We start from the raw sequence: 22,620 nt of genomic DNA, 5'->3' as shown, positions 1-22,620 counted from the left end.
ACAATATATTATGCAAAAATGCTTTGTCGTATTGAAATTGCATAATATCTTATGCAACAACAAACATATCCGTCCTCGTGGCACAGAAACTGGCCCGTTGGTAACTTGATGCACTGTGAATTGCATGATTAGGCCCATACATCTATGGATTAGGCAACATTCCATTCATTAGGGCCCATAACCTTTGACCGGCAATACAATAAGAAATGGATGAAAAAGAGGTCAAATATACATTACAAATCAATATATATATATATATAGCGACTGATGTATTTGAAACAAGACCGTGCTGCTCAACAATCTGACATTATTCACTAGTAGGAACAGTTTCAAATGACAATTTCGAAAATAACGTGCATGTAAAAGTAGGCCTATCCAAATAATCTAAATCAATCATATTCATAAATAATGAAACTTGGAACACCTTTGGTGAAATCTCTTTATTTCATGTGTTACCTTTCGGTGTTCTTTAATGCACCTTTTTTTATACAGCAGATAGTACATTATTCACACACACATTGCTAAACACTACATATTTCAAATGGACAGACACTTCAGAATAGCACACAGTTCAGTTGAGTACTCAGTCAGTGAGGGAAAATAGAACAGCTGTTAAGTTAAAGACGGTTGTTCGACGTAATTAAATACTAATCTACATTTTTTTGTAAAAATGTATCAGCGAATGCATTGGTGTGTGGTGGTGGGACATTTATGGCTGTGTTTAGTTGGTGTGTGTGTGAGAACGTGTTAAAGGACAGGGGTGGAGCAACTCATTTTGGTTAAGAATACAAGGCAATTTTACGGTTGCTTGTGTTTCAAAATAAATACACACAAAACCAACGGTCGTAAACAGGCAATAGCGCTAAAGATTAACTTCACTGCACTTATTTTCACAGCAAGGGTGTTAGTAAGCGTTAGCTGTATCTGAGGACCAACTCTAGCTACCTGCTCTACAGAGCTACTGTCAGCAGGCCTCTCCATCTTTACAATGTTGGGTCTTGATTCAGTGCACAACGTTGGTGAACAAACAAGCAAGGCATCGTTTTTTCTTAACCATCTATGAAACCTGCATGATGAGCACGCCGTTCCTGCAATAGTGTGACGAAAACAAGACAACAATATACATCAATTGGAGGGTGAGTAGGCAGACATCGTATGGGCCCAATGCATGTTTCCATTTAGTGTGTAAAAAGCTTTGACACCTGCTCACTCCATAGGCTCACATATGAACTTTAAAACCCCTCTTCTCCTCAGACACTAGATGAGTTAGCATGTGTGCGGCTATTTGAACGTAAGTCGATGTGACAGATTTATCGTTTCAAAGTGTATATCAATAGATTTAGGTTAGTATTTTCCACTACAATGAATTTGGGATCATGTCCCTTTTCTAAAAATGCAAATCCTTGTTTTCTTAATGATTGGCTATACATCCTTTCTGCAGCATCCTCTTTGGGAGACCTGCCAAAATAACAAAAAAAGTTGCCATTGAAATCATCAGTCGATTACTACAGTAATCCTAAATTAAGTTCTTTGGCTGTTCATGCCTTGAAAATGTCCTGATAATAATGTCCCTTATTCATGGTCCCATAAACCAGTAGGCCTAAATGAATATCTTTGATTTGAGCCAACAATGAGAGGAAATAATATTCATAGTTTAGAGGGGAATCTTTTTAGAACAAAATATATCAAAACCTTGTGAATCACTTTGTTTATCACTGAGCTAGAATTAGTTGACCCACTCTAGTTGACCCACTCCAGACTCGCCATTGGAAATAAAAGCAAAGATCCAAGGGACTGAGACCGTATCCCTTTAATAGTCACTTAAATAATCTCAAACAATAATCACTTCACAACAACGCAATAACCCGAGAGCAATTAGCTATGTCAGTCTGCAATCCTATATAATGCCATGCAGTTGGATGAAAAGCTGAACATATTCAGCTTTCAAACAATTCTGTGTTCGACTTTTAACCTTTAATATAGTTTAATATCTGTTAAATACAGAGTAATAGCACATCCACACGGTTACTCTGAAAAGTCACTGAGTCGAAGGGGGGTCGAGGTTCTCAGGTCGATGGCAGTGAGCCATGGGTGGGGAGAGTGGCCACTGAGAGACAAGCTGTTGGTGGAGAGGAGGAAGGTCAGGTGGGTGTTTACTAGCAGGAGCAGCTGCTCTCCGTCACTGCCATCTCTGGTGGCTTCTCCAGTTTGATATCGATCACTGAGAGAGATGGTTAAGGAATAATATAAAATATTATTCATATTTTTTTTTAATGACATTCCAAATTTAACCAAAATTAAATCCATATGCAATAGATAACCTGGTTCTATGTTATAATGTTTCCATCCAACCTTTTTACGCAATTAAGTACAAAAATTGCACGACAGGCCTGATAAAAACAGCAAATGTTTCTATAAAAAAAAAACTTTCCAAATGTCTACAAAACAAATTATGCTAGGCAAGGTGGGATCTATGTCAAATAAATTAGTGGCGGTAGAAACGCTTTTATGAACAAATATTTATATAATGACCATCATATTGAAGTAAACTTGGAGTCATGTGACAGTATGTTGTATGGTCCTCCCACTACAAATCGGGAAAGCATGCAGTTTATTAGGCTACAGCTGAAATAAGTGATTATCTTCACAGGGTGGTGAAAGTGCAAGGTGATGACCTTGATGCTCTTTCCAATAAATATTGAGTGTCTTATTCTGGTGACATGATCGATGCTTGGCTGCCGTTTGACAAAAATAATCTTACTCTTTTGTCCATAATAATGTCATCATGTAAGCCATACCCAAACTGAATCTGCCAGCTGTTGGCTAGAGAGCACATGCCAAGACCAGTGGACACATTCACTATTTAACACAACATTTTGTGTGACAAAACCATTTTTATGTGCACAACGTCATCACGCACAGCCTTTGATCAACAACAAGTCCATTTGATGGAAACATCTCTGGTGGGAAAACATGTTTTAACGTGCGTCCTGTTTAATGCAGATGTTTTAACATGAGCCTGAAATTCTGTTAATTGGATAGAAACTTAACTACTAAAACATTTCTTGAGCGTTGATTTACATGTTGTGCTCAAACTTGCTCCAAATCATTCTGCCTCGGGTCTAACCCCCTTGTGAAAGGATACTGTCCTCTTTGCTCTTCTCTGGTGTGCTATCCATCCCAGGTAGGGCAGCAGCAACACGGCGAAACAGCTGAGGAACCACAAGGAAAAAACCCATGGATAAAAACAGCCATACCACACAGCGCATCAATAACGTAAAGTTGGCCACATAACAGTGACGAACTACAGTAAACCAAACATTAGGAACACCTTCCTAATATTGAGTTGCGCACCCCCAGGGATGCTGGCCCATGTTGATTCCAATGCTTCCTACAGTTAAGTTGGTTGGATGTCCCTTGGGTGGTGGACCATTCTTGATACACACAGGAAACTGCTGAGTGTGAAAAACCCAGCAGCATTGTTCTTTACACAAACCAGTGGACCTGGCACCTACTACTACCTGTTCAAAGGCACTCAAATATTTTGTCTTGCCCATTCATCCTCTGAATGACACACACACAATCCATGTCTCATTTGTCTCAAGGCTTACAAATAATTTCTTTAAACTGTCTCCTCCCCTTCATCTACATTGATTGAAGTGGATTTAACAAGTGACATCAATAAGGGATAATAGCTTTTTCACCTGGTCAGTCTGTCATGGAAAGAGCAGGTGTTCTTAATGTTTTGAATTCTCAGTATATAGTAACATCTATTGGAAGGTCAATATTTATATTTCCATTTAAAATAAACATAACAACATATATTTGTACATAGGGCTACATGCATTGGACAAAACTGATATGGTTATTTATTACATATTACAATCTTGGAAGATGTCTCGATAACACTAAAAACAATGCAAGAAAATTCCCCTACAGAATATTTAACATTTTCTTGTTAACTTGTCACAAGTTGCCATGTAATTGTTCATATTTTATGCCCATAAAATGTCCATGATACCATGCCAAACAGTGAGAAGCAGACATTTAGTGAAACAAGGCAAAATAAGAGAAAGACCCAACAACAACATGGAGCTAGACAGTGCAGTAAAACTGATGCTGAAGCGTTCTAAAGCAGTGGACAGGATTGACAACATGACTTGAGCACTGAGGGGAATCACAATGTAGAAAGGACTAGGTGGACAAGTCTTGAGGAGCCAGGTGAAGAGAGAGAGAGGAGGGAAAACTATATGTTGTGAAAGAGGCAGCTGACACTAGGAGGGCAGACTGGGCTGGACTATCCTGAGTGAACAGAAGCTCTACCTGTTTGACATTGTAGCCAGTCTTTGCGCTGGTTTCAATGAACATGACATTCAGTTCCTTAGCTCTCTGCTCGCCCTCTTCCGTGGTGATCTGTCTGCTCAGGCCACCGCCGAGAGGACGGAGAGATAGACAGACATGAAAGAGGACAGGCAGAGGGGGAAGGGAGAGATGGAGAGAGGAAAAAAAGAACGAGCTCAAGAGATTCCAGTTTTTGGTTAGAAAGAGGTTAGTTTGGTCTCATCTCTGAGGAACAAAGGGATAGGAGAGGAAGCAGCTTTGCTGAGAAGATCAAACAGCTTGACACAAACAGTACAATCACTCGTTCCACATTAAACCTCTAATCCACGTGGTACATCACAAATTATTCTTCCTAAGGCAGGCAGAGCATAATGAGCCGTTCTGGAGGCTGTTTGTACACCTGCTGGTGGTAGCTGGACACCCACCTGTTTGACGTTATAGCCAGCCTTGGCACTGGTCTCTATGTACATCACATTGAGTTCACGAGCTTTCCTCTCTGCAGCCTCAACAGATACTTGTCTGCCATGGTCCCAGGGGGAGGGACAGGAGGGGAGGGTGGTGGCAGTGGGTTGGGAGTGGACACCAAATCAAAGTGACATGGGGAGACACCGGGGAGAGGGAACAAAATAAATAAATAAAACTTAAAATTTGACAAAAACAAAAAAGGAAAACTCCACCCCAAAATGATATTTTGGTATTTGTTTCATTAGTCAATTGTTGACATAGTCCAAAAAAGTTGCTTGTCAGCACTCAAGTTTCAAGATATGTTACTTTCAAAATACAGAAATCATCCCTGTATGATGCATATTACAGGGATGATTTCTGTATTTTGAAAGTTACATATCAGAAATGGAGTAACTCCAGCATGGAGTTCAACAGATCAAAATCAGAAAACATATGAAAAAGTATATACATTCAAGGGACGAGGGAGGAACCAGGCTTTGACAAAGGCTTTACACATACAACGGTTGTCAAAATATGTCAACATTTAGTTCAGGGACCACATTACTGTTTACCACCACACCAACTACGCTCGCCACACACACACAATGTACCTTTTATCAGCCAAGTCTGTTTTGTTTCCCACAAGCATGATAATAACATCACTTCCTCTCTCTGTTCTGACGTCATCAATCCACTTTGAGGTTTGCTGGAATGAATTGAGATCTGAGGGGAAGAAAATTAGCAACTTGGAACACATACAAAATGAGCATGACCACTTTAAATATCGTGTGAGGTATGAACTCTGCAGTGAAAGGGTTATTAATAAAGTTAGACACATTTGCAAATCAGAACAGTCGTTGCTCTTCATTGGAAGTACAGTTGATTTCAGTAGAGTAGCCAGGTGTTAGTAAGCAAAAGTAAACAGTAAATTAAGTTTAAGCACAGAAAGGAATTAGTCCCCACGCCACTGTTAATACAAGGGAAAACTCCCTAATCCCCATGAAGTTGCATCATTAAAGTCCTTACATGGTATAGTGACACCGACAGCCTCCAATAATAGTTAACATTACTCATACACTGAAAGCTGTTGTGATTTTCTACTGTGTTATAGAAGATGACAACCTCCTTCCCAATGTAATGTCCCAGTGGCCCACAACCCCTACAGTGATGAGGGCACAGCTCTAACTAGGCCAGGAGGCTCTGACTCACTGGTGATGTCATAAACCACCACAGCAATGGTGGAGTCGCGGATGTAGCTGGGAATGAGGCTACGGAAACGCTCCTGTCCAGCAGTGTCCCAGAGCTGAAGCCGGACCTGGGGATTGGGATGGAGGTGGAGTTGAAACGGGACAGACGGAAAGGGGAAAATGAAGAAGAGGATTGACATAAAAAAGAGTTGCAAGAGAACAGCAAGGCAGCAGAGGTGAAAAATGATCATGCATCCTGGAATAGGAAAAACTTTCCCCATGCAGCTAGCAGATGACCTGTTCCCAATGTTGATCCTTTTTAGTGACCTATTATGGAAGGCAAATGTTCCAAATCAATGCTTTTGGTGCAATTAAAGTCAACCAAACATTGCTGGTAACCTCTGCTAGCCTTCTCCCTATTCCTTAGAAAAGCACCTTTAGGGACAACATTTCCACAAGCACCACTGGATGTACTGAGCTTGAGAGTTCCATCATCCCCCTGTATAGGCCTATTTGCACCTATTGGGAAAAACGTAGAGGAAACATTGCACTAACAAAGTAATCTACAACATCTACTCACTTTAGAGTAGCATATAATTTGCAGGGAAAGGAAGCCCTGAAGCACCAATAGCCTATTTCCTGATCTGGTTCCTCACTGACCACAAGCAAGTCTGGTTCAACTCATTGCTACAGTCCAGTGACGTTGCCAAGCTGTGGAAATACTGTTTGCCCTGTTCTCCCCTTCCATCCACTGAGAGAAGGGCAGGGACTTGATACCTACTTGCTATGTCATAAACCACCACAGCAGCGGCTGAGTCTCTGATGTAGCTGGGGATGAGGCTGCGGAACCGCTCCTGCCCGGCCGTATCCCACAGCTGGAGACGAATCTGTGGCCAACCGCGCAACAAACCGAGGAGCGGACACAGTTCGAAACCCAGCCATGGGGATGGAGGGGAGGGGTGGACAGAGGAAAAAAAAAAAAACGTATAATGATGATGGAACTAAAAACAGAATCATGGCAGGAAAGAAAACATGAAAAATTATAATTAAACTGCAAATTATAGTTCCTCGACGTCTATACTAAACAAGCAGTCTAGTTGGGATGAGATAAAAAGCGGACTACCTAAGCCTATTTTTGACAGTGGCATGTAGAGGGATATACAATATTTATGCATGGGCACAAACTCAAGGGACACATGAAATGGTTTCAAATGAAAGGCTCCAAGTGATGCAATGACATAGAAACAAAAGTGGTACTTACCGTACGATCTTCCAGGTACATCGTTTTCGATAAAAAGTCTATGCCAATTGTAGCCTGCAAGACACATTTTTTAAATTCTCAAACATAACATGACCATACTACATTCAACAAAAAGCAGAAAAGGGATGGCCCTGTGTCCTTATTCTTTTTCAGCTTTGTAGCAGATTTTATGCAAGTTACTATCAGGTTGGAAAAACAGAACATTTCACCCAAGCAAAAGAACCAAAAGAGCTTAGAATAGTATTACGCATTAATTTACATGCAATAAATAACCAGTACTGTACTTGAGAAGAGGTAATGTACCTGATAGGTATTGTCAAAGCTGTCATACATAAACCTGGTGATAAGTGATGTCTTCCCCACTGTAAAGACAGACATGCAGAGCAGAGAGCATTTAGTTTACATTTTGACATTTAGGCAATTCCACAGTAACAGAATGATACAGAGACTGATTTGTCACACAAAAAATGTACGTCAAACAAAAACCAATGATTGCAAAGTTAAATAAACCATACAACTACGCACAATGACGACTTATGACAATTTCCACAAACATTTTTACAAAAACGTGTTTACAGAACAGCGCAGATGCAAAGTCTGCTAACAACAGCAATGTTCTTTGTAATGGTGCAGGCACACCAAGAAATCTGACTAGTTACTTAGCAAAGTAGGAGGCCGTTCCTTTTCTTGCTAGAACAAAAGACGCCCCTGGTGTGTACCGACGAACCGGCCGCTTCTACTTGTAGAATCGCAATGCTCGTCAGTGGCCGAGGACTTGACTTTGAACCAATCAGAGAGCACAAACGAATTGTTCTAACTAAAATAATAAAGCCGCATTACATCACTTTTCTCAAGCACATTTTTACATCTAGCTAATAAATTGTTTGCTTGAAGGATTGTTTTGTTAGGTTCAGTTTGATATTGTGCACCTGCTCATTAGCGTTAGCTTGCTAACTGAGCCAGGCAGTCAGACAAACAAACCGAATGGGGTGGTAAAAATGCAGCACAATGCACACAACACTAAATGCTTTACCAAGCTAGCCATTTAGCAAGGTGAAGAAAATGTAATTCACTCTCGATTATCCCATACTGTCAATACCAGTTCGATTGCTAGCTAACGTTAGCATCGCAACACATAGGGCGTTCACTCACTGCTATAGAATGTAGGGGAAACGCATGTCAATTAGAGGGAACTACTAAATACATGTCAAAACGTAATTCTCTTTGCACAAGGACTCTTGAGTTTAAAAAATATTGATTGGTCGAAACTTCAAAACGTGTATTTGTGTGATCTGACTCAATGTAGCAGAATTAAATAGACACAATAAATTATGTGGGTGCTAGATTGACACAGGTCAGTGTGCTTTGCTGTCTGCCAGTGTTGCCAACTTCTCAGTAAGAAAAGTAGCTATTGGCTGTCCAAAAAGTCGCTGGAACACGCCAAATGTCGTAATCTCCTAATTTGCATAATTTACCATGCGCATGTAATTGTGATGGATGCTGTAGGAGAGAGGAACTACGAACGCGCAAGCTGGGGCGGCAGGGTAGCCTAGTGGTTAGAGCGTTGGACGAGTAACCGGAAGGTTGCAAATTCAAACCCCGTACAAATCTGTAGTTCTGCCCCTGAACAGGCAGTTAAAGGCCGTCATTGAAAATAAGAATTTGTTCTTAACTGATTTGCCTAGTTAAATAAAGGTAAAATAAAAAAGCTGCAGAGAGTGGCACACAGCAAATAAGAACTAAATATTTGAGGCCATACTCCTCCTTCAGTACTTTATAGACCCCATTGTTAATCCCAGAGGGATTGTCAGTCCCTATCCCCAGGAGATTCTCTAAAACAACACTTTGAGGAAAGCAACAACAGCACGGGCTATAGATTTGCATCTCCTCCCTCCAACTCAACAAGCCCAAGAAATGTTGATACAATTGTCTGCTTGGTATCACTAAAGTACCTTATCACAACCCCCAGGTACTTAGAAACACTTACATCTGTGGACTCATTGAGGAGGCTGAAACACTGGTCACCCACATCTGCGTCCAACTTTTTCAGAAAGTATGGTGCTAGAACACCTTAATCCTTTCTGTGCACTTTGTCCTGTGCATTTTGAAGAGGATAGCAGCAGTGGAGTCTGAGAAAGCAGCTCTACATGCTTCTCCAATGTGATCACATGCCAGCATTGAACAGTGATAGCTAAAGACACTTTTTACCATAAATGGCAGCTTGTTTTGGGTGGAACTGTTATAAGGCTTTGCCTTTTGAGTATGTTTTTTAGTTGTCATGTGTTTTTTTACATCAAAGTTTGGCGTAGAAATCAGCCTTACAATACAGGCAGTATGCCCGTGTATCATCCCCAATAAACAGCTTCAACTAGCCTTTGAATTCAGGGTTTGATTCCAACTCCTTTCTGTATTTGCGAGTGTACAGTTTAGACTGAGACATGATGAGCTAGCCAGCTAGATGTTTAGCTTTTGTCACAGAGAGGCACACACACAGTGGACAAGGTGAGTAAGTGACTGAGGCTGTGTGAGTCAAATGCAGTGATTTATTTTTGTGCAGTGATTTATTTTAGACAAAGAACATTTTACATTTACACCCCGCCCTGAATGTAAGCCAGGGCTGGATCGGCCAGTGGTGGCTTCCCGCATGCACGATTCATTTGCAGTCTGGACAAGGAAGGGGTGAACATTTGCTCTGACTGCAGCGCGAGGACTGGGCTGCCTGTGCTTTGGGACAGGGGTGGGGCCCACGGTAGCAACAGCTGCTCATTGAGAAGAGTAAGAACTATAGTGCTTTCACGTCAGTCTCTCCAAAAGTCTCCAATAACACCAGAAAAAGTCGCTAGATTTGTCGCAAGTCAATTTTTTGAAAATGTTTCACTCAAGGGGTCTGAATACTTGCTAAATATAGCGACAAAGTCACTAAGTTGGCAACACTGCTGGCTGCTGAGGTTGATGCAGAGAAAGAGGTCAGTGAGTGTAGCAGAGGGGTGATTGTGTAGCACGTGAGCTAGTTGACAGGTGACTGCTAGGCTCTTAATTAATCCTTCCTCAAAAACCCATTGGAGAAGGTGGTCAGAGAGGAGGGACCTTGTACCTTCTCCTCCACTAGTTGCAGAGATAGGATGTGAGTAATCAAGGAAAATATCAAATCAAACAAAGCCTAGTAGTAGTGCTGAGCGATTAAACTAACTGAAAGTTATTTTTTGAACAACTGTTGGTAAATTATCTCTTCAATTATTTGTATTCCATGTTCTTTTTTGGGTGAGCTCTGTTTTGCTGTTTGAGGTGAAGAAAAAATTACTTTGAGAAGCTCTATAGCTTTAGTGGTAGTGAGTTAAGATGATCAGAAATACTTGCAGACATCCTCAAATGGGCATATTTGCACATAGACCAGGTAGCCTAGGGCAACTTATATGCGTAATCAGCTGCACAGCCATACTCAACATTGACAGGAGCTCTCCAAACAAAAGACAATGAAGAAATTAAATTTGGAAAAAACTTGAATTAAATAAAACACTTGTTTCTCAGTGTAGCATAGGTTGAGCCTTGCAAACAACTTGTCCACTCCGACAATGAGAACAATAAGACTAATAATATATTGAATGCATTAACAGAAATTACTGTAAATTATTTCTAATCTGCATTGTTTGTTTGATGGGGACTAATGGTAAATGTACTACAGGTGATATATGTAATGGGGTATTGATAAACACTCAAAGGGCAAACAATTCACACAATGAAGTTATGAAACAATGAATGCGCATCAATCCACGGGAGGGAGTGTCATCTGGAGAGCCACACTCCCATTCTTCTTAGACTGTCCACTGAGACAGGTGCAAATGAGACAGGTGTCTCATAAGGCATGACATATATATTTGCGACCGCTAAACTAAACAATCGACTAAATGGGGTCAGCCCTATTTCGCACTCATCATAAATCACCTACAGTTATTCATTCAATTATTCTCTACAATATAACCTTAATATGCTTGTACTTAACAATATTGATCAACTAGTTTGAGGTGACCGATTCAAGTTTAGACCGCGCAGCTCTTGGTTGTATCTCTTCCATTGTTGGTGTTGGGAGGAATTTCCATGCTTTGGACCAATCAAAATCAACTTCATACCCTTGTCATTTTCATCTCCAGATTCTTGGCTTTCATTGGTGATCAATCAAAATTGAGAGGCCGTATCAATGGCGATTTAAAGGGAAATATTCCAAAATACACCATGAAAACTGCAACAGATTGCATTCAGGGAGGGTAGACATTGAAATTCAGTCTGTTAGCTTTATAAATATATACACTGAAGAAAAATATAAAACACAACATGTAGAGTGTTGTTCCCCAGTTTCATGAGCTGAAATAAAATATCCCATAAATTTTCCATACGCACAAAAAGCTTATTTCTCAAAAATGTTGTGCACAAAATTTGTTAACATCCCTGTTAGTGAGCATTTTTCCTTTGCCAAGATAACCCATACACCTGACAGATCTGTCATATAAAGAAGCGGATTAAACAGCATGATCCTTACACAGGTACACATTGTGCTGGGGACAATTAAAGGCCACTCTAAAATGGGCAGTTTTTTCACACAACGCCTGAAGTTGAGGGAGTGCGCAAATGGCATGCCGAGTGCAGGAATGTCCTACCAGAGCTGTTGCCAGTTAATTTTAATGTTAATTTCTCTACCATAAGCCACCTCCAACGTTGTTTTAGAGAATTTGGCAGCACGTCCAACCGGCCTCACAACCACAGACCACATGTATGGTGTCGTATGGACGAGTGGTTTGCTGATGTCAACATTGTGAACAGAGTGCCCCATAGTGGTGGTGGGGTTATGGAATGGGCAGGCATAAGCTACAGACAACCAACACAATTGCATTTTATCAAATGGCAATTTGAATGCACAGAGATACCAAGGCCCATTGTCGTACCATTCACCCGCCGCCATCGCCTCATGTTTCAGCGTGATAATGCATGGCCCCATGTCACAAGGATTTGTACACAATTCCTGGAAAATGAAAATGTACCAGTTCTTCCATGGCCTGCATACTCAGACATGTCACCCTTTGGGCATGTTTGGGATGCTCTGGATCGACATGTATGATAGCGTGTGTGTTTACGGTTCCCGCCAATATCCAACAACTTTGCACCGCCATTGAACAGGAGTGGGACAATATTCCACAAGCCACAATCAAATCTATGCAAAGGAGATGTGTCACACTGCATGAGGCAAATGGTGGTCACACCCGATACGGACCGGTTTTCTAATCCACGTCCCTACTTTTAATTTTTTTTTTAAGGCATCTGTGACAGATGCATATCTGTATTCCCAGTCATGTCAAATCTATAGATTAGGGCCTAATTAATTTTTATGAACTGTAACTCAGTAAATCTTTGAAATTGTTGCATTTTGCATTTATATTTTAGTTCAGTATATATGCCCAATTTTGTTTGTAGTCTGCGGATTTCATTTAGAAAAAGCCCATGTTATCACACTAACCTGCAGCCACTAGCTAGCTTATCAGATGATGTTGGAAATTAGCTCCGTTCTGCTCGTGGAGCAGGACAGTTTTACTGAGCAGCGTAGAACTTATTTTTGACCATGGCCGCGATGACAATCTATTCATGCTAAAATATCAGAGTAAATCATCTGTAACATCTGAACCCTATATGGTAAAGACATGGGTATGGGCTATTCTTTTTCTGATGTAATTCTCTATTGAATAAACCTTGAATGAAAGAGTACAACAGTGGTCACCAACCTAGTCGATCAACAAACATTTCAGTAGAAAAGCCAACGACAAAGCCTTGCATGCTTATTTTTTTTTATTTTTTTTTATTGTCTTGCACTGTTGGCGCTAGGTGCACTTGATTCAGAAGCCCTGTGCGCCAGGCCGGGAGTGTTCCCAATTTTAACCTTTTCATTTGTCTGAAGGGATAAACTGACTACCCGGGGGACTGGGAGAGCTAAATTAAGTGCACCTAGGATAGCTCAAATCACCATGCCTAAAGCATCCACGACCCCACAGCAAAGTTTCATACTAGCCTATGTGAGATTTCATTTATTTTAAAACCATGACCATTGAGAGACTGTCAAAGAATATGGCAAACACATTTACAAAACAGCTTCTCCCAACTTCCACTCGCACTACAACCAGCACTGCATCTGCAATTAATTAGTAGCCAAGTATCGATAGGCCTGCATTTTATTATTAGCAGCTCATCATGTTTATTTTAATATCAAGGATTATTTCACTTACTCTGGTCATAGAAAAAACCATGGATTTGTGCATGAGGCAGAAATAATGCAATGCTACTTCGAGTGTCACCATTAGGTGGAAGACTTCCCTCTCTCTGGTCAGTCTCATCGGAGGGAGAGAGAGAGCAGGGACCGTGAGAGGCAGACCCTCTGCTGCTGCTTTTCCCCCCCTCTCTCGACTGACCAGATGCAGGTACCATCAGTCCAGTAAAATAAAAATAAACAAATTATTTGCAAATGATTTCCATTTATGCGGAGTTGTGCCTCGGAAGTGATACAACTGATCAAATATTTTTATGAAAGCTCGAGTTATGAAATATAATAAGGTCTGAGAAGAACAACATTGGCAGGCCAAGCATAGCAAATAGTAAAAAATCTGGAGGAAATATTCACTAATGTTGGGATGTGTTTTATAAGCAAGACTGTGCGTTGTCAGGGAATTACCACACACCTCAGTGGTTGAAGTGACTTGAAATATCACTTAACACAAACCTCATTCCTACAGAACTGTCTTTATTTAGGTTACTGTTGCATAGTCTTAAAATTTTTACTCATATTTTTTAAATCCGAGCAGTAGATCTCTGCTTGCTTTTTGACTCAAACTTATCTTGAATCAGAAAAGGTTGACAACTGCCCTAAAACATAGCAACCCATCTACTCAGACTCTTGCCAGCTAACAGGCAGCTGCTTCATTCAAAAACAAATCAATTTTTATTTAATTATGTTGCTAGTTACTAACCAGATAGCTACAACTAGATGACTGGAGTATCAACAATGGCTTCCTACAAATTCTAGTGAGCCAAATAGCAATAACATTAGCACAGCTGGCTAGTTAACTTACATTAGCTACAGCAGGCACAAGCCAAACAAACTACTGCCACTTTGTGGCCTGGAGTATTTCAACAAAACGGAGGTAAAACCGCAGCTTTTCTAAACCCAGAGGCGCAACATCGCGAGATTTACGGGAACGCTTACGAACCAGATCAGGCCGGGGTTAGAGAAGTCAAATTCCTCGAAATCTAAAGGCACAACCTAGATTTGAGCCAATGTCTTAAGTAGTTGAACGTGTCATTACACCAATCTCGTGAAAATTACACATTTTCGTCAAAAACAACTACATCGAAGGAACGTCTTTAATTTGACGTCCTGCACAAGAGCATTTAGGCACGAGACTACCTTAGACCCGATGACCTATTTCTGCGCAGCTAGCCAGTGTCGCCATGACATCTACAAGTGTGATCGAGATTTCTATTAGAGAAGTAGTTTTTGCCTATCTTTGGTAAAACTGTTCTATGTGAACAACAAAAAGTTAACTGCCGACACTCTGGGCAGAGGTTCTAAGTACCTAACGTTATAGGCAGTCAGAGGTCTCTGCACCTGACCCTTAATTTTCAGTGCTAAAGCGTCATTGTGCATACAGACGTATGATTTGTTTAATTTTACAATCATTGTTATTCGTTTAGCATACAATAAAGTGAAAAATCTGAGTCTCTGCATTATTCTGTACCATATAATTGTCAATTGCTAAATTATGCAGTTACCATAGAATTGTCAATTGCTAAATTATGCAGTTACCATAGAATTGTCAATTTGCTAAATTATGCAGTTACCATAGAATTGTCAATTTGCTAAATTATGCAGTTACCATAGAATTGTCAATTTGCTAAATTATGCAGTTACCATAGAATTGTCAATTTGCTAAATTATGCATGAGCATCTGTGGAACTGCAATTTGGGAGGAATAGTAAACGTAGCCTATGCAGAGTTGCTTTATTATGAGCATTTAGCTCTTAAACAATTGAATATACTGACAGTGACCATGCGTTAAGCGGTCATATTGTTTATTTGTATGATAACATATCTAAAAACGAATCGATAAGACTACTGAACCCACGGCGCTGAGCTGGCAAGGGTGGAGCCACGAATGGAGGAAACAGCTAACAAGCTAAAATGGACTGGAAAATCAACACAGTTTTGAGTCTATGCAGATCTAAATTAAGATTTATCTGCGGAAATAATATGCCTCATGTCTTGTTTGTAAGCGGCCCAGTGCGTTTCCACCCAAGCTAACGCGTTACGAGGCTCCCCTCTGCTGACAGACGTGGCTTAGCAATGTTAACGTTAGCTAGCTAACAGTACCTAACTGTTAAAGTTAGCTATATGACTCTACACAAGCTGAAGCTACAGTAGCTGGCAAGTAAACATTCACGTAACTAGTTGGCTAAATAAGTGTAACTACCCAGCAGAAGTGTAACTTCAACAAACGTTAGTGAATGACACCGACAATTCAGTAACGTTCTAGTAGTGTAGCTAGACAACTTAGTTACAGGGTGTGCATGACTTGGCTAGCTAAATACGTAGGCATCTTCTTGGGCAACATCTCAAGCAACGCATTTTCCTGATTAAATAGGAAAGCTAGCAAGTTTCCTTTACGTGTTATAGTCATTGGCTAAATTATACCTACTAGCTAGCTAACCTAACGAGGCATCGGAGTTGTTTAAAGCCTCATCGTTCTGCCTCGGCCTGACTAGCTACCGTACTGTTAGGCTAATGCCAGCTGGCAGTACTCACCAAAACAAATAACCACATAACATGCCCTAAATACTCCTCCACTTACCACTTTGCTCGCCTAAGAATACGAGCTTAAATTTCCGCAGGGGGTTGCCAAACTCTCCGCCGCCGGTCGTGGTTGACATCTTTATCAAAAGATAAACAACAGCTAGCTGTATGGCTTGTTTTCTATGTTGCCTCGATAGGAAAGAGTCGCAGGGTAGTAAAAGCCAGAGAAAGCGAGACACCCACTCTTCTTCGATGGAGTTTAGCCAATGTTCTTCTTCGTGTGAATTTCCGGAAGACTAGACGCTGTGCTGCTTATTGCTGCTTTTCGCAAATCGGATTGCGGCTTGCACATTCTGGTAAAAAAAACAAGTTCAAGGATATATTTTTTAAATTGCACCACCAACTAGCCCTGCACCTTACCTATACACTATTTCCAAAACCCCATCCCACTACTTTGGCCCTAAACGATTCTACACCAGGCTGTTGGCCAGGGAGGATGGGACACCCTCCCTCAAAACTCCCTGTAGATCTTTTGCACTAAAATCTCTCACACCCAACGATTTCTCTGCTGCTGCAACTACCTTACCTATCTGTGACTTCCGCTCCATTAACGCAGTGCAGTTGACCACAATGGCTATAAACACAAGAAATCCAACCTTACTGAAACTCATCCTCTCAATCTATCTCTTCAGGCCTGCTCACGGGGGGCTCCCAGTCAAAACCTTCATTCTTCGGTTATCCTCTACTCTCCTTACTGCCTCAGCATATGAAACATTTTTCCCCACTCAAACTATGGCAATCTCAACCTGCCTTTTTTGTAAAGGGCACTTCAGATCCCCAGCTGCATGGGTATCCCGATGGCACCTAAAGCATTGTAGCGGGTTCAGAACAAATGCCCTCACCAAATAACGAATATGTGACAGACTACCTCAAGTCGGTCTTATGTATCAAAATGTGAAATTTTGTTTTTACATTGGATAAAAGTGGAGACTCAGAGCTACAAAGATGGTATATCATACACTGTAGTTGAGGAACAATGGGAAAGTAATTCTGCTTTGAAAGTTGATAAACTTGTAATCCCACTTCTGAGAAAATAGCTATTGAATGTTTTGGTACACGTACTGGAGAGCGCTTTGTCTTCACCTATTCAACTTCTGTCAAAGTGTCATCTTTTGTTACGCACGCCTCTTGGAGGGAATGCATCACCCTGCTATACTCGACTCCCCGTAGAGTGAACGAGGTATGTGATTGTAGGTGTGGGTAAGGATGACAGAGCCAGAATATTACAGTTTACTGGGAATTTATTTCCTTAACACAGTAATTGTGGGGGGAAGGGCTGGACGAAACCAAAGCAAAGAAAGTAAAAGTTAGAGTCCTCTCTCCTAGCTTACCTGCCTCCCCACCTAACCTTAACGCCACCTGGCGCGCTGACCAAAATACAGGGGGTGGTCCGCCTAGGTCTTACCTAGTGTGCATAGACAAAGTACATACTACGGGTATATGTATGCCCGCAGGCCTCTTGCCTAAGCACTCCCAAAGTGCCTTCCTCTTCCCCCCTGGGAACAAATTAAACAGAATAATACATATGTAAAGCAAACAAGTTCAATAATCAAAAACACAGAGTCCTATTGGCACACACATACATACATACATACATACATACATACATACATACATACATACATACATACATACATACATACATACATACATACATACATACATACATCAGAAGTAGCAGCAACAAAATATTTCCAACAAAACTGTCTCTGCGCAACAACAAACACAGGACATCCAAGAAGCTCTCTTTTCTAACAAAGGAACACTGGCTTTTATCCAGCTGCAGAAGGAGTTTGTAATTGCCGACAACTGTATCCCCTGGCTCTGGCATAACCGGCCGCGACCGGGAGGTCCGTGGGGCTACGCACAACTGGCCTAGCGTCGTCCGGGTTATGGAGGGCTTGGTCGGTAGGGATGTCCTTGTCTCATCGTGCACCAGCGAATCCTGTGGCGGGCCGGGCGCTAACCAAGGTTGCCAGGTGCAGGGTGTACCCTCTGACACATTGGTGCGGCTGGCTTCCGGGTTGGATGCGCGCTGTGTTAAGAAGCAGTACGGCTGGTTGGGTTGTGTATCGGAGGACGCATGACTTTCAACCTTCGTCTCTCCCGAGCCCGTACGGGAGTTGTAGCAACGAGACAAGATAGTAGCTACTACAACAATTGGATACCACGAAATTGGGGAGAAAAAGGGTTAAAAAAAAAAGTTCAAATGCCTCTCCTGGGAAGTAATGACGTGTGACATATGCCTAGCTTCTTGAAACGGGTGACAGATACCCAAGCCTGACCTTATAGAGGTAGAACTCAAGCTCAACAAGACAGACAGGTTAACATTCATTTCACAATTTCCACCAGGTCTGCGTCTCACCACACTTAACGCCTTTGAGCGTTGCCCAGCTCCGGAGAGCAAGGCATGACACAGGCCAAGCCCGAGACGTGTGACATGAAGCGCCTGCTGCCTCTGGGTGGAGTGGTGTGGGTGGGAATGGTGTGGGTAGGGGTCTCTGAAATGTGGCAAAAGGTCGCAAAGTTCAAGGGGGCCGAATACTTTCGCAAGGCACTGTAGCTCGGTTCTTCAACAACATTACTCCATACATTTGATAACGATCTCTCCCTTTCTCTCCCACATTGCTTCCACTGTCTCCATCTCCTCCTGACAGTGATCACATCTCCCAGTGTGATTTCCTACCAATTTCAATGTACTGTTGAGCCTTGTGTGTCCATGTCTCAGCCTTGTGATTACACTTTCCTCCCTTGTCTCTCGACCTGAGGACCTCCTTGCCCCCATTTTTCCTACAGTATTCAGTTGTCTTCCCTTTCCCTCCTTGTTCCACAACTCTTGCCATTTGTTTTTAACCACTCTTATTATCAACCCCTTGGCTTCTGCTTTACTGATTGACAATTCCATTTCAACATTAGGATGTTTGAGAGCCTGCTTGGCGATAACATCCACCTCCTCATTACCCTCTACTCCCACATGAGCTGATAACCAGAGGAAATCACAAATCCCCCTATCTGTCTCACCCTATACAAGCACAGCGAAATCTCATGCAATACATCTTGTCTGCTCTGAGACACAAATTAATTTAAGGAGTCAGAGAAGATGACTACCCTTTCTGGCCTCACCTCCTTCAATCACTCTGCAGCCAAGAATGTGGCCAGGTACTCCATTGTGTAAACAGATAGAGTAAATTATACATAGCTTTTTTTGACCCTGCCACCTTAAACTCAGGAACACTAAACGCGGCACCTGTCCTCCCTGTTTTAGGGTCTTTAGATCCATCTGTGAATATATTCAAGAAAGCATTGTACTGTGTTCTTAATGTTCACTTGCAATATTAATAATATATGATATAATAATATAATAATATATGCCATTTAGCAGATTAACTGGATGTACTTCTTCCTCACCAGCTCTTACCGTCTCAAGCAACCCTAGGTCTATCATTGTCTGAGGGAGCAACCAAGGTGGTGTAGCAGGAAGAACCACAGAGGGGCTGAACTCCTTCCCAAACAGCCCTATTTCTCTCGTCCTGCCATTACCTATCCACCCAAAACTTTTTCAGGATTCAGATTTTGTTCATGTTCCCAGCACTCTAGGAGCTCCTTTTTTGTTGGATGTGTAACCCCATGTCTTTGACGATTTACCCAATACGTCATGTTAGTTGTTGTCTTCTCAACTTTAACGGCATCTCTCCCAACTCTATCTGCAGCGCTGCCACCGGGGAGGTCCTGACAGCTCCACAACATATTCTTGGGGCTTGAACCTGGATTAAATCTACTGTATCTTTTTTCAAAGATGTCTGAGCTGCTGATCCATATGCTACACTTTCATAGTCCAGTGATGACCTTTACAGCGCCATATATAGAATTTTAAACTCCATTCTATCTGCCCCCACCCACACCATTCCTGAAAGGCAATGCATCACATTCAATATTTCTTTCCTTTGACAACTACTCTGTTAATATGCTCCGCCCATGTCATTCGAGTGTCAAACCAGACCCCCAGGAACCTGAAAACTCCCACCCTCTCCAGATTCCTTCTATACATCTTCAGGTATATTTCCTTGTCAACCTTCCTCCTAGTAAAAAACACAGTCTGTGTTTTCTCAACGGAGAACTTGAAGCCCCACACGAGGGACCACTGCTCCACTTCACTGATCACGTCTTGAACTCTCCCAGCTGTATGGGGAATATTTATTATTCTCTTTCACAGCGCCCCATCATCCGCAACCAATAAGCTACCAATATGTGGTCTCACATGGGAGAATACATTGTCAATCATAATGGAGAACAACAAAGAACTAATGACACTTCCCCGGGGGTTACCATTATATACCTCACAACATTCTGACATAGAGCTCCCCACGCTTACTTGTATTAATCGCCCCAAAATAAAATCCTCTTCCTCCTACCCCCATGATATTCAGTTCGATAAGTAAGCCTTCTTCCATATAGTATCAAATGCCTTCTCTATGGTGGAGAAAATGTCTACCACCACCTCCTTATTTCCCTGTGCCTTCCATATGACTGACTCAAGGCCCAGTACAGGGTTCATTGTTCCCCTGCCTTTCCTGAACCCGCTTTGATCTGGTGATAATAGGCCTCTGCTCTCCAGGAAGTAAGTCAGCCTTTATGTTATCATCCTTTTCATAAGTTTACATACATGAGATGTCAGTGCTATCAGCCTATAGCCTGATTGAAGGATTAGAAGGGAATTTCCCTGGTTTCCATATTGGCAACACTACAGCCTGCTTCAAACTGTCAGGCAGTTTCCCTTCCTCCCACGCCTTATTGTAAAAGCCCAATACAACCTGTGAGGATGGAACCCCTTCTCTCAAAACCCCTAAAAGCACTAACATCTCTCACACCCAAAAACATACCTGCTGGTGCTACTATCAAATTAATCTTCTGAGATTTCCGTTCCATCTGAGCAGTACAATTAGAAAACATAGCAATAAACGCCAAGAAACCAACCTTACTAAAACACAAACTATTGAGGTCACTTACTACTTAACTTAACTCACAGGGACCCTCTCAGGCTCCCTCACCCTTTGCCCATCATCCCCTACTTTTCTTCCTGTTTCAGCATATGACACATTCTGCTCTGCTCAAACCCTGGCAACCTCAACCTGTCTCTGTTGCACCGGACACGTCTGATCCCCCAGCAACATGGACATCCCCACAATTATCACACACCTTTGTTCCATGCCCTCCTGCACACTTCTAACATCTTAGAATCTCCCACCTGCACACTGCTGCAACATGACCATGCACTTGACACCTAGAACACCATAGTGTGTGGGCTTGGAATACAAATCTCTCACTGGATAACTGACATACTTTACATGACTTTATCAGGCAAAAACTCTGTATCAAATTTTAAAAAGACAGACAGGGTTTCCTAAGTCTCGTGCTCGCCACCGGTCTGCTTCGCACCAAACAGCGAGATCATCTTCAGTTGATACACCTCGAAACTCAACTCCACTCCAGTTATCAGTCCTTTCAGTGGCGCTCTGCTCCGGAGAGGAAAGCGAGACAGATTTCGTCCCAAGGCATGTGACGCGGACAGTCCACTTCTGGATAGTTTGACTGCATTAACAGTACCCGGCTCCACATATGTGTCAGCCAAAAGATCCCATTTGTCCAAGAATCTTATACCTACAGGGCCAGAGTCCTCTGAGGCATTATCCTGCTCATTGGGGTGCAGCTCGGAAGTCTTCATCACACCTGAAAACGCTGGTATCTTCATGCTCACTTTCGTCTGGTTCGATTTCTGAGCTTTCCCTAACCGATTCCATCTCAAGATTTCTAGGAAATGGAGCATGTAACCATCACTCTCGTAGCTGATTCATACGTAAAATTAGTATTTTACCCCAGTTCATACCTCACATAGTATCCTTCTTACATACGGTATACCCCACACATTCAAAGTGTGCTTTTAGAAAAAGTACATTTTGCCATTATTGGGAACCACCACAGTGACAAAGCCATTTGTTAATTGAAAGTAGCAAAAAGTTACCTCTGACATAGATCACTTAAACTGGTACAACACTTCTACTCTTGGGTGGCCAAAAATAACTAACTGAAAACCACGGCCCAACTAAACCACGCCTCCAGTATAATTTCCCAGTGTGCCTTGCCTTTTCGAGTGAATTGTAGAGTTACCACCCATGACTGTATTTGTTAGTGACAGAGACATGGTTGTTGAATTCATAAATGTTCAGTCCTGTGGCCTTCACCAAGTGAGTTCCTAGGCGTATGTTATCATTAAAATGAAAGTCTTTATGACAATACATTACACCTCTCAGAAGGCCTTATTTTGAGGCCTAGTTTTACCCTAATACAGTGGCCTGAACCTCATGATTTACAGGCCACACCAGGCCTGCAAGTGGTGTTGCAAAATTCCAGTAACTTTCCCCAAATTCCTAGAAATCCTGGTTGAAGGATTCTGGATTTCCTCCTTATTTTCCAAGCAGGCTTTCTGGAACACCTGGGAAAGTTAC

At 41.8% G+C, this 22,620-nt stretch overlaps 1 protein-coding gene across 4 annotated transcripts; it reads right to left on the bottom strand.

The window, feature by feature from the left end:
* Nucleotides 1-425: 425 nt before the first annotated feature.
* On the bottom strand, nt 426-16,591 carry rab41 (RAB41, member RAS oncogene family). 4 transcript variants are annotated; one of them, XM_052509420.1, is made up of 8 exons: nt 16,116-16,591; nt 7,537-7,595; nt 7,234-7,287; nt 5,995-6,100; nt 5,397-5,508; nt 4,324-4,417; nt 3,146-3,212; nt 426-2,221 (listed from the first exon to the last, which is right to left on the bottom strand). In XM_052509420.1, exons 1-8 carry the CDS (start codon nt 16,192-16,194, stop codon nt 2,157-2,159), a joined length of 636 nt encoding a protein of 211 aa, XP_052365380.1. In that variant the 5' UTR covers nt 16,195-16,591; the 3' UTR covers nt 426-2,156. The 4 variants fall into 4 exon arrangements, with proteins under 4 accessions (XP_052365380.1, XP_052365379.1, XP_035626273.2 ...); XM_052509419.1 differs by lacking the exon at nt 5,995-6,100 and adding an exon at nt 6,754-6,859 and having other exon boundaries at nt 16,116-16,575; XM_035770380.2 differs by lacking the exon at nt 4,324-4,417 and adding an exon at nt 4,767-4,860 and having other exon boundaries at nt 16,116-16,574.
* Between the last annotated feature and the right edge of the window lie 6,029 nt (nt 16,592-22,620).

This window comes from Oncorhynchus keta, chromosome 4 (assembly GCF_023373465.1).
Source record: "Oncorhynchus keta strain PuntledgeMale-10-30-2019 chromosome 4, Oket_V2, whole genome shotgun sequence".
Classification (NCBI taxonomy): Eukaryota; Metazoa; Chordata; class Actinopteri; order Salmoniformes; family Salmonidae; genus Oncorhynchus; species Oncorhynchus keta.
Note: the sequence above shows the minus strand (reverse complement) of the source record. Positions and strands in the feature narration are given on the sequence as shown.

Excerpts from the sequence above, each read along its gene's own strand:
- rab41 (XM_052509420.1), bottom strand. The coding sequence starts at position 16,194 with ATGTCAACCACGACCGGCGGCGGAGAGTTTGGCAACCCCCTGCGGAAA. Across the intron at positions 7,596-16,115 it reads ATTCTTAGGCGAGCAAAGTG|TGGGGAAGACATCACTTATC; the intron begins GTAAGTGGAGGA and ends CTGTCTTTACAG. Across the intron at positions 5,509-5,994 it reads GGTGGTTTATGACATCACCA|ATCTCAATTCATTCCAGCAA; the intron begins GTGAGTCAGAGC and ends TCTTCCCCTCAG.